At 50.0% G+C, this 11,425-nt stretch overlaps 2 protein-coding genes across 3 annotated transcripts; one reads left to right on the top strand and one right to left on the bottom strand.

Annotated features, from left to right (window-relative positions):
* Positions 1-1,215: 1,215 nt before the first annotated feature.
* On the top strand, positions 1,216-4,513 carry LOC122379864. 2 transcript variants are annotated; one of them, XM_043362417.1, is made up of 3 exons: positions 1,216-1,524; positions 2,185-2,395; positions 2,711-4,513. In XM_043362417.1, the coding sequence occupies exons 1-3, from the start codon at positions 1,244-1,246 to the stop codon at positions 3,116-3,118; spliced, it is 900 nt and encodes a 299-aa protein (XP_043218352.1). In that variant the 5' UTR covers positions 1,216-1,243; the 3' UTR covers positions 3,119-4,513. The 2 variants fall into 2 exon arrangements, with proteins under 2 accessions (XP_043218352.1, XP_043218351.1); XM_043362416.1 differs by lacking the exon at positions 1,216-1,524 and having other exon boundaries at positions 1,533-2,395.
* A 68-nt stretch (positions 4,514-4,581) lies between these two features.
* Positions 4,582-9,935, bottom strand: LOC122379857 (serine/arginine repetitive matrix protein 1-like). The gene is made up of 6 exons (XM_043362408.1): positions 9,906-9,935; positions 7,358-7,650; positions 7,048-7,152; positions 6,608-6,727; positions 5,284-6,225; positions 4,582-4,869 (listed from the first exon to the last, which is right to left on the bottom strand). Exons 3-6 carry the CDS (start codon positions 7,099-7,101, stop codon positions 4,582-4,584), a joined length of 1,404 nt encoding a protein of 467 aa, XP_043218343.1. The 5' UTR covers positions 7,102-7,152; positions 7,358-7,650; positions 9,906-9,935.
* Positions 9,936-11,425: the final 1,490 nt, after the last annotated feature.

The following is an 11,425-nucleotide window of genomic DNA, read 5'->3' as shown; positions in this document are numbered from 1 at the left end:
CCCGCATTAATACTGACCGGAGACCTGGCCCGTATTAATACGGCCCCCAGTCAGCATTAATGCGGGCCGCCTGGCGGTCAGCATTAATACGGGCCGGGCAGTATTAATACCGCCCACTTTTTTCCTCACGGCCATATGAAAACTCGGGCCATATCAAAACTAGCCAACTAGTCTCTATTCCATGTCTAAGCAAATGCTGCGTAGGCCTGCAGTGGTCTTAATGTCTTTTATACTTTTTGACTGTTGGCTAGTAAATGTTTGTTTCGTGGTATCTTCAGCGTATAGACGATAGAGCATGTCCGTAGTTACGTGACCCGCCGACAGGTGGGACCGGTGGCGTTCGCCCTGCCCGCCACCGGCAGTGCGTGCTCGCTTTCGGCAGAGCTCGGAGCTCCCTGTGCGTGGCCCAGTCGCCGGTATTTGAGGCGGTTCGGGTCTCCGCATGTGCTTTGAGCGGTGCGGAGATGGAGGAGGCTATCCGCGAGTTGGCGGAAAAAGTGAGTGCCATCGAGGCATCAGTGCGCGTCATTGACGCTCGTGTGAGTGAGCCCAACGCCGGTCGTCGGCACGTGGCTCCAACGGCTCTCAGTGCAGCCGAGGCTGCTGAGCCCAGTGAGAAGCAGGAGCAGCCGAGTTTCGGCGCGTCAGCAGATCTGCAGGCTGACTTTCGAGCGATTCGGGACAGCCTGAGCAAGGTCAAGCTCCCTCAGGACTTGGTGGTTGGTGACTCCCGAGCCGGAATCGGCAAGGCTGATCTAGCGCGCTTCCAGGTCATCCAGAAGTGCGCCCGTTTCCAGGAAACCGCCTTGAAGATACTGTCTTCGGCGCAGGTAGCTGATCCAGTGATTGACCAGCTCACAACCGTGACGCTGGCTCAGCTCAGGTTCCTACAAGAGGAGTACACTCATCTGATTGTCTCCAACCAGTTCGACGACTCTACGGCGCAGCTGTTCAAAACGCTGCAACACAACCCGGCGACCTTCACGCCTGGAGCAGTGGAAAATCTCCAGCGCGCCGTGGCCATTGCCGGGGCGCGGCAGCATTCTCGTCAGGTCAGCCAAGTTCCTGACCGTGGTCGCTGGCGAGGTCCAGCGCCGCAGGGCCAGCGGTTATACGGCGGCCCGGTGTCGTCTGATTGGCGGAGCCGCGGTCGTCCCGGCCTGCCGCCGTCACGTGACCTGCCGAGGTCGAGTCAGTCTGGTGGGGCGGGGGCCGGAGCTGCGGACTGATAGTGAGAGTGGACATGGTGCTGCGGCCGGAGGCCTGGGCGGGGATCGGTGCGTCTGATACAGTACTTAACTGGGTGACGGAGGGCGTGCCCATCCCCCTCGTGCGTGAACCCGAGCGTAGAGTGTTCACCAATCCAGTGTTTAGTGGTGCAGAGAAAACGTTTTTGGACCAAGAAATCAGTGCGCTGGAAGAGAGGGGTATTATTCGGCGGGTTCGCGACATGCCCCATTGTGTATCGCCGCTGAAGGTAGTGCCCAAGAGTGGCGGCAAGTTCAGACTGATATGCGACCTCAGGTACGTGAACTCGCATTGTGACACGCCAAAATTTTCTTCTGAGGGTGTTGATGTGCTGCCGGAGATAGTGCGCGGTGGTGAGCAGGCTGTCACCGTAGACCTGAAGGATGGTTTTTATCATTTTCCGATCAGGGCTGAGTTCCGAACGTATTTAGGGTTTCAGTTTGGCGGTTTTTGGTGGGTGTGGTGCTGTCTACCGTTTGGCTTGCAATGTTCGCCGTTTTTCTTCCACAAATGTATTCGTGTTGTCGTCGAGTATTTGCGTGGTCCTACTCACTCTCTATCCCTGATGGCATATGTGGATGATTTTTATCTTTGCTCGTCAAAAACACGAATTCAGGAGGACATGCGCGTACTGTTGGATACCCTCAAGGCTCTAGGGCTTGCGGTTAATTTTAATAAGTCCTGTCTCACGCCGTCAGATTCAGTTACGTATTTAGGGTTTGACGTTCACTGTGCGTCTGCGTCTCGACCGCCTTTGATAACAGTTCCGAAGGCTAAAATCCGCAAGCTAAAACAGGACATTTCGAGGTCACTGAAACGTTCTAACGTGTCAGCTAGGGTGCTGGCTCGAATGGCCGGTCGTTGCGTTAGTATGCTCGCCGCGGTGTTCCCCGCAAAGTTGAAACTTCGCAATGTGTACCGACTTTTGAATTCCAGGTCGTCTTGGGGGTCGCTGCTGACGTGGTCCCCCGGAGCCAGGGACGATCTGTCGTGGTGGGTGTCCTCTCTGGACAGCTGGAACGGCCGGCTGCTGGTGCCGCCAGCTGCTTGCGATCTGCAGCTCGCCACCGACGCCTCGGGCTCCGGCTGGGGAGCCGTTCTCTCGGCGCACAGTTGTCAGCTGGCGTCCGGGTTCTGGGACTATCGGGTGAGTGGCGAGTCGGTCAACTATCGAGAGCTGCTCGCGGTATATTTGGCACTCCTTTCATTCCGTTCAGCGTTAGTTGGGAAAACAGTGGAGATTCTGTCTGACAATGTTGCTACTGTGGCGCACATTAATAATTTTGGATCTTCCAATATTCGCTTGGATAGTGTCGCCCAAGATATATGGGCATTTGCGTTACAGAATGGCATGTCGCTTGTCGCGCATCATATAGCGGGTGTTTCAAACACAGGTCCTGATGCTCTCTCGCGTGTTTCGGTGCGTCATGAGTGGGTGATACATCCGTTCATTTTCCGGCAGCTCGACCGGATGTTCGGGCCGCATACAGTGGACCGGTTCGCGTCGTTCAATACGGCGCTACTTCCCGCCTACAACAGTCGGTTTGCCGACCCCTGCTCGGCGGGGATCGACGCGCTGGGCCAGACCGATTGGGGCGCGGAGAACAACTGGGTGAACCCTCCGTTTCGTCTAATCTCGAGGGTTCTGGACATCGTGGAGGCACAGCGGGCGGTCGCGACGCTGATAGCACCCATGTGGCCGGGGCAGCCGTGGATGGCGCGGCTCCGCCGGCTGTCCACGGCGCCGCCGCTGCGGCTGCCGCCGGTGACGAGCTCGTGTCTCCCCCTGGCCGAGCAGCAGGAGATAGAGCCGCGGCGCAACTGCCGCTGGAGTCTGTTCGCCTGGAGGATATCTGGCGCGAACAGCTAGCCGCTCGTGGTTGGTCTCGGACAGCGAGCAACTGTATGCAACTGAGCCTGGCAGGCAGCACGTTGCAAACTTACGACCGTTACATTCGTGATTTGTTCACATTTTGCAGCGGCCGGGGAGTTTCTTTTCCGCCGGCCGATCCTGCAGTGATGGCTGACTTCATGATCCACCGGTGTGGCTCCTCTTCTCGTCCACGCTCCACTGTCCGGTGCGTGTCTGCCGCCGTATCTGCGCTGTATGAGGCAGTGGGTGCTGCTAACCCCGTGCACGACCCGTTTGTTGCTCGGTTGTTGCAGGGTATTGTGAAGAGTGGCACGCGCGCGCCGTTGGCCAGGTCGGCCGTCATGGATATTTCTGCGTTCATGCGTCTGTTTCGTGCCTGGTCAGGTAATGACGACCTGTCCGTTAAACACCTTAGGTTGAAGACCATTGTTTTGTTAGCTTTAGCGTTGATGTTAAGACCGTCAGACGTAGCGCCACGGGCTAAAACGTACGACACTAACACAGACCTTGTATCTTCTTTTGTGATGTCGACTGTTCAGTTCTTGTTCGGAGAGGACGGCTCTCTCCAGGTTACCTTTTTGGGTGTAAAGAACGACAGCCAGAGGACGGGGTTTCAGGTTACCCTGCCCGCCTGTCCGGATCCCCAGGTAGACCCTGTGGGGGCGCTCAAGTCGTATTTTGCGCGTACCGACTCAGTGCGATGTCCAGTGGAGAAGCCGGCGTTTTTGACGCTTGTTAAGCCCTTTACCGCGGTGTCTGCTAGTACGGTGTCTCAGATTCTCCGGGAGGCGATTTCGTTGGCTGAAAAGTTTGGATTGGCACCAGGCCATCAGCCGAAAGACTTTAGACCGACGGGCGCGACGCGTGCGGTGCAGCTGGGCTTTGATACTGATGACATTCAGCGCCTAGGGCGATGGAAGACGCGATCAGTGTTCTTGGACCACTATGTGCACGGTGAGGTCGACCGTGCGTATACTGACACCCTCTTCTCCTGAGCGTCGCTCGTTAGACGATACAGTTCACACGGGGTACTGTGCGCTTGGTTTGTGCATTCAGTTTCGCTGTTCTCGCTCAGTTGGTGTGTTTTTCTCTCCATGGCGGTATTGCTGTTTTGTTTACTTGTTTAATACATGCTGTGGCGGGTCACTGTAACGTTGGTTTAGCAGAAACCGTAGTTACGTGACCCGCCGACAGGTGGGACCGGTGGCGTTCGCCCTGCCCGCCACCGGCAGTGCGTGCTCGCTTTCGTTAGTGGAATTGTGTGGACTAGATATGTCGGGCCCGGTGGTGGGCTGATGGGTTTGTGCAGGGAGTTCAGAGGCCGAGAGCGGACGTGCTATGTATTGCTGTTTTGTTTACTTGTTTAATACATGCTGTGGCGGGTCACTGTAACGTTGGTTTAGCAGAAACGGTCATCTCATTCAAGTAACATTGAAAGACAGTGTGTGGTTTTTTTTTTTTTACTTATTATTGCACGTTCTGCTCTTGTGACAACGCGAGGAGCACATCCGTCCGCTGCTGACACATTTGCAGCGCCCACGACACACACGTTTGCAGGTGCACTTGAGTATCCCTTGACCGGTGCCCCCCGACGCACGCCGCGCTGCCTCCCTCAATGTCACCGGTTCGCCATCCGGGATGAACTCTGGCGTGAGAAAGTCGACGTCTGATGGAGTGAGTGACGCACGACTGTAAACTCCGGAAAGGCGACCGTACTCTGTACCCAAGGTGTATCCGTCTTCGCGAACCTGAAACATAATAGCGGTCTTACACAGCGCCACATCATTCAGGTTTGGTGTGAGAGACTAAAAGGGTCGTCAAACGATTAAAAGACAAGTGGTGAGTACCTACGAGCCGAACATGTGGAAACATACTATGCCCAGAGAGAAACCAATGCAATACTATGCTCCCCTCCCTTACCTCCCCTTGCACAAATGGGTTCGATAAATGCAGGTGAAGGTGTCTACTAGCGATATCGACCAGCAATGACTTGAAACAAAATTGACATCCAGATTGAACGGCTAAGTGCCTACCAAAATGGTAATTAACGTCAATACAAACTACCCATTTTATTTGAAAGATTTAATCAAAACAAGCACATCCATGCGCATAAAACGACTTGTGCATATTACCCTGCTTTGTCCAAAACAATAGTGCCTTACCTCAGTTATAATTGCCAAAATGTTTGGTGGCTGGTTCCTGGCACGGTCTACGTCGGGTATGCCGAGCCTCACGGTTTGGCCGACAAGGAGGCGAGACTGCCGCGATCTACGCAGCATCTTGGCCGCCTGCTGCTGTTGCGCTGCTGATGCCTCTCTGCGGTGACGTTTCGCTGACTTTGCTTTTTGACAGAGCCTGCAGGAGCTGTCCCCCTGCTGTACCCGCAGCCCACAGGAGACACATTGCAGGCCGCTAGGTCCTGGCTGCGGCTCAGCCGAGCCAGACGTTGGATGATGCGTGGGCTGAGATGACGGCGACCTCCTGTTCGGTGACTGTGACGGCGACGGCGATCCCCTTCCCGTTGACGGTGGGAGCGACTCCCTGTCCGGCGGCTGGGGCAGCGACTCCCTGTCCGGCGGCTGGGGCAGCGACTCCCTGTCCGGTGGCGGTGGGAGCGACTCCCTGTCCGGTGACGGTGGGAGCGACTCCCTGTCCGGTGGAGGTGGCGGCGATCCCCTGTCCGGTGACGGTGGCGGCGATCCCCTGTCCGGTGACGGTGGCGGCGATCCCCTGTCCGGTGACGGTGGCAGCGACTCCCTGACCGGCGACGGTGGCAGCGACTCCCTGACCGGCGACGATGACGGAGACCATGACGGAGACGATGACGGAGACGATGACGGAGACGATGACGGCGAACCTGTTCCCGGTGGTGGCTGCCTCGCTGCAGTCGGCGAGGTCAGCGGCCTGCTGACCGACGGGCAGTCCCCACTGACTGGCGGTGAGTCGTCGCGACGAGACGGTCCTGCTGCTGCGAGATCTTCGAGCTCCTGCTGAGTTCTCAGGGTTTTTGCGATGCTCCTGGGAATTTTGGAGTCGCGAAGTCCGAGATGAGGTTTCTGTCCAAAGGTCGCTTCGAAAGGGGTCCTTTTGATTCCCTCGTGGACCTGCAACGGGTGTTGAAATACATCGTCAGAGAGCTTTACACGAAGCATCATTGATGACAGAAGATGAGCTTAAAAGACCAACACTAGACATGCTATGGCTTAATAAAAAATGTATTTATATATAAATATGCAACTTCGTGAAACAAAATCGTTAACACCTATTATTATTAGCAGCCTCCTGCCTCCTGGATACACCTATTTGTGGCAGGGGCTGACGTAAACCGACCCATTGCCACCAAAAGGCTTTAATGGCATGCGAAGTGAATGTCTGCAATGCATCAAATGCCATGGATAACGAACGACACACTGTTTAATCTTAGAGTTATGAATTAATGCGGTAAGGGTGTTTTTATCTGAAAATTAAGCAATGAGGTTGTTTTACCTGCGTGTTCATCGCCCACTGAACAAATCGGAGGCCCTCAGGCCATTTGCAGCCAGGGTTTTCTGACAGCCAGCACCTCAGCTTCTCCTGCACCACTCTGTTGCTGCGCTCCACTGATCCCTGCAGGAGAAACGTGGAAATGTAATATACGTGCAATGTACATGCAGCTGTGTAATGAACAAACAGACCGTGGATACTTTACGACATATACGGGCGTAAAATGCAAATGCTAACGACTAGTAAATGTAACAATAATAATCGCAATTAATATTGAACGTATCCCTTTAACTGAATTACAAGTGAAATGAATTGCTTGAGTGCTTTTTACACCCAAGACAATTTCTATGCACTACGTCAAAAAGGGGAAATATCTGTTGAAGAAAGGACTCCGCCCCCTTTATAGTTCATCGACAGAAAGAATGACGTGTTGGCTGACCAACCTGTGACTGTGAGTGTCTCGGTCTTCCATGCACCAGCATCAGCTGTGGCCACATCAGCTTCAGGTCGTCCAGCAAGGCGTTCCGGAACTCTGCACCGTTATCAGACTGAAACAAATCCGGAAACATTTGAAACGTTCCGGGAAAGAAGTATGCGATACAAAGTTGTTTCACAGACCTGACATAATAGTTACAACAGTTGATAGCATTGCGCAATAAACAGTCACGTTATGACAACTAATTACGAAATTGTTATGGTAAACTAGTAATCTTAACTGAACTATTCTGCCAATTTAACCCTACAACAGCTCACTTGTATAATGTTCGGTGCACCGATCAGACAAAAAATGCCCAGGAGATGGTATGCAACCTCTTGAGCAGTCTTCTTCTTCAGTGGGCGTAAAATCACAAATTTTGACAAGTGATCCTGGAAGTTTAAGATGTACCCAAATCCAGCTGATCGCTCACTAGTCCAGTCTATGAGGTCTATCTGCGCTCGTCTTGAAACGTCATCAGTCAGAATTGGCCGCGTGACCGTCTTGTCCCTTGGCCGTGCTCTCTTGAGCTCGCAGCTTTTACACGTTTGCAAGTATATCTCGATAGCCACTCGATGCACATTATAGTAACGACGCTGACACTCCGCGAGCATCTTGTTTCGTCCAGCGTGTCCCAGCTGTATGTGGACGTCGTGTATAACGTCGAACATTCTGGACATCTGTACCACCTCATTTCCAGACTTTCTCTCCAAAATTCTTTCTGCATCACCGCATGTCTCCAGTACAAAACGCTTCACCCAGATATACCCAATTTTGTTGTTTTGAGCAGGTTTGACGCCATTTTCGAAGTCTTTTAGTGTTTCTAACACATTTGCGTATTTTTCGTCGCTGTGTACCCTCACATTATTTCCTTTTCCCCTGCAAAATGTTTTGTACTTTCTCCAGAAAACCTCGCGTGACATCTGTAACATGTTACAGGTTTCAGTTATCTGCAATTATTTGGGCTGGAAAATACGTTAAAGCTAATACAATTATTCAAAGTAGGATAATGTCCTTATGAAATCAACCTGTTCTTAAACGATCTTACACGTTCAGCACATGTAAATACGATTATAAAAAAAAAATCTTACTTCTTTCTCCCAAGGTCTAATTTGACCGATTGCGCATTCACTATTGAGGTTTCTGGAGGACGTTAACTAGCGTCGTTAAAAAAGGTGGGGTCGATTCGACCTTTCCTGAGGTATCAGAATACCTCTGGACTGATTTTGATATGGCTTAGTAGCGTATCATTATGGTTATGATGAAGAACACCTTAACAAAGAAGTACCCAATTTAGAGCTTAGGGAAAAGGTGTGAACGAAACTGTAGTAAGTCTCAATGTTAATAGTAATGCTATTTTAACGGTTTCAATCGAGGAAGACCACGTTGCATGGAATTTTCTTCACACTTCTATCAACTATAATTTTTAGGGGGAGAACTCTCCAAATTAAAGTGCCCAAGTACTTTAAATTGTAATTGAAGAACTGTACCTTCCCAAGTATTAGAGAAATAGAGCAAAATATCTTACACGTAGCATGAAACACTTCACCCCAAAAGAAATTAACGTCCTTATCTTTTAAGTGGAAATCAGTGCTAAAGTCCTCGAATTATGACATTTTCAAAATGAAGTTGCCATACTCTTTATGATCACTAGTTAGTAAGATCAGATAATGAAACAGATGCGTGATACGCTGATACTCACTGTCGGTCATCCAGCGGTAATGGAAGAAATGGGCGCGCGGCAGTGTCGGCACTCCCTGAGGTGACCTTGGGCGATGTGTTAGTTAGACCTGCTTTTATTACCCTGGGCAACGTCTAGATGAATATTGCTGGTTGTCTCTACAAAATTATGATATACCCTCGTTTGTTTTCTCTAAATGGTGTTTTGAACTATTTTAATCACGTATAACGTATAATAGCATCTATTTTCTCGAGCACGTTTTGTTCCATATCATTGCCGAGCACTAGTTTCAACTGCTTGCCCAATTCACTGCCTTTCGATCTGTTCGCTAGTCTCGGGGTACTGTTCCGGTCTTGTAATCGAATGGTTGTGGGTTCGAGGCGGGGTTGGCGAATATTTACACATGGCGTTCAACTTTTATCAGTAAGCCGCCGTCTATAAAGACATGCTAATGTAATTGATTTTGCAGCAGACGGATAAGTTTTGAAATAAAAGGTGGGCAGCATTAATACTGCCCACCTAAATCGGCCGCATTAATACCGACCGGCAAGGCGGCCCGCATTAATGCTGACCGGCCCGTATTAATACGGGCCAGGTCTCCGGTCAGTATTAATGCGGGCCGGGCAGCATTAATACGGGCCGGGTTTTCAAACGGGCCGTAACACATATACACTCTTACAGTCTCTGAGACAGATCTGTTATTGAGGTTTGTTGATGAGTTTCCGTCGTCCTCGCTCTCCATACTAGTCAGCGTATACCGGCACAGAGTGTTAACCACTCTGAACGCACACAGAACACTCGCAGAAGTATCCAGTGCTAACGAGAAAATGGAACCATAGTGTAAATACAAATATGAACCGACCACTGACAGTTATCCCAAAAGCCCCCGTCCCGCTCGATTGAGTAAATACCGAGTATGCTATTTCGGGCACGCAATAATGTCCCTCCACTCCCATTGCCCGATGGAAAATTAAAGGGACCCTCCCACCTTAACATTAGATTTGAGTTGAGATAGCCAAAATGGGGTCCCTGGCTCACAATTACCGGTTTCGGCACTCACAACATCGAGAAACGCCTTAAATCGGAAATATTGAATTTCAAAATTGCAGCATTTTGATTCAGAGGGGCTTAATGCATAGGTATACCCCTCTGAATGTGTGACGCCAGCGCAGATACCTAACGATTTTTAAATGTTTGACTAAAACGTTTTGTAGCACGTGGTAGTATATGCTGCTTTGCGCGCAACAAGTGCCGCACTTTCAGCTGCCAAACTATTGCTTCTAAATAAAGTCGCTAGGAACAGCGGAGATCCCAAAAAGTAAACAAAAGTAAAAGTCTAATATCTTGAAAACCGGTGAATATTTTTCGGTGAAATCTGGTAGATATTCGTTTTCGCTCTTTTTGAACCGAGCGACATCACTTTCATGCCAATTCATAAACTTTTTTGAAGGTGGGAGGGTCCCTTTAAGACTCCAGTATGGTTGTTTGATCGACACGCTCATTGGTAAACACAACGTTGTGGAAGTGTGTGTTGGGAGATAAAACCTGATTTATATTGTCGATATAGTAAGTTGTATTTTCAGTATTAAAATCAATAGCTGGCAGCTGCTGTTTGGATTGCTGCATAGTTTAAACAAATATATGAAGGTTCAGCTAACTTTCGAATAGTATGATAAATTACTATTTGTTATTTGCGTTTGTTGATATTTCAAAATTATAAGGGCCACTTAATTTCCAGCTACTTAACCATGCTTACGTTACCTAGGCATGTCAATTGGTATTTTTCTCAATCCTCGCTATTTTTCCGTAAAAGTTTCGCACATATTTCAGGGTCTATATACAGCATTTATTAGGTAGATTATATGGGGATAAAATTTGGATATGTATGACATCAACTGTCAACCCTGTTTTGTAATTGTTCCTCATTGTTAGATGTCATATCCTGTTATCTCAACTTAAACTACCCGTTACGAGCTGCATCGGATCAATGCCCATTTTATGCAAAAATATCAACTTTGAAATTTGACCTTTTTTACCTCACCTTGACCTTACCACCACCAGGAAGTGACCTAAACCGTTCCTGATAGTCTTTTAAGTTTTTAACCAACACCATTGAGTTGGAAATGAAAAATTGGCCATAAGACATGCACCACACAGCCCTAGTAAAATTGACTTAACCCGCGCCCGGCTGGGGGTCCTGGATTTCCACGCCCTGCTGGGGGGGGGGGGTGTTTGAACACCCCCCCTTGTAACTCGGCTCCTGGGCCACGTAGCGATACGCGGAAGGCGGCGTTCGAAAGAGCGTCAAAAATAATGACGAAATCACTTCGGTCAATTTTTTTGTCAGGTCAAAGGTCAAGTCACCAGAGGTCATTGAAGGCAAAATTTCGCCGATTTCCAGGTCGAATGGCGAAAATTTCCAAGAAGCCAACGCATAACTCGGGAACCAATAGAGCTACAGCGCCGCGGAAAAGCGCATTCGATAGCCCTATTAACGCCCTTTCTGAGAAATTCTCTCAGATTTGACCTAACGTCAACGGTTTTGCCTGCAGGGAATAGCCGGGAATAGCCAAAACTGCAAAAATAGCCGATTTTTTCGGAAACAGTTTTTCTGCAATAACTTTTGACCCAAGCCTTGTACGAGCTTACTTTTACCGGCATCGTG

The sequence above is a fragment of the Amphibalanus amphitrite genome, unplaced genomic scaffold, assembly GCF_019059575.1.
Source record: "Amphibalanus amphitrite isolate SeventyFive unplaced genomic scaffold, NRLGWU_Aamphi_draft 000085F_arrow, whole genome shotgun sequence".
NCBI lineage: Eukaryota > Metazoa > Arthropoda > Thecostraca > Balanomorpha > Balanidae > Amphibalanus > Amphibalanus amphitrite.
Note: the sequence above shows the minus strand (reverse complement) of the source record. Positions and strands in the feature narration are given on the sequence as shown.

Excerpts from the sequence above, each read along its gene's own strand:
- LOC122379857 (XM_043362408.1), bottom strand. The coding sequence starts at position 7,101 with ATGTGGCCACAGCTGATGCTGGTGCATGGAAGACCGAGACACTCACAG. Across the intron at positions 6,728-7,047 it reads CGAGACACTCACAGTCACAG|GGATCAGTGGAGCGCAGCAA; the intron begins GTTGGTCAGCCA and ends TTTCTCCTGCAG. Across the intron at positions 6,226-6,607 it reads AGTGGGCGATGAACACGCAG|GTCCACGAGGGAATCAAAAG; the intron begins GTAAAACAACCT and ends CACCCGTTGCAG.
- LOC122379864 (XM_043362416.1), top strand. The coding sequence starts at position 1,814 with ATGGCATATGTGGATGATTTTTATCTTTGCTCGTCAAAAACACGAATT. Across the intron at positions 2,396-2,710 it reads CCGGGTTCTGGGACTATCGG|CTCGACCGGATGTTCGGGCC; the intron begins GTGAGTGGCGAG and ends ATTTTCCGGCAG.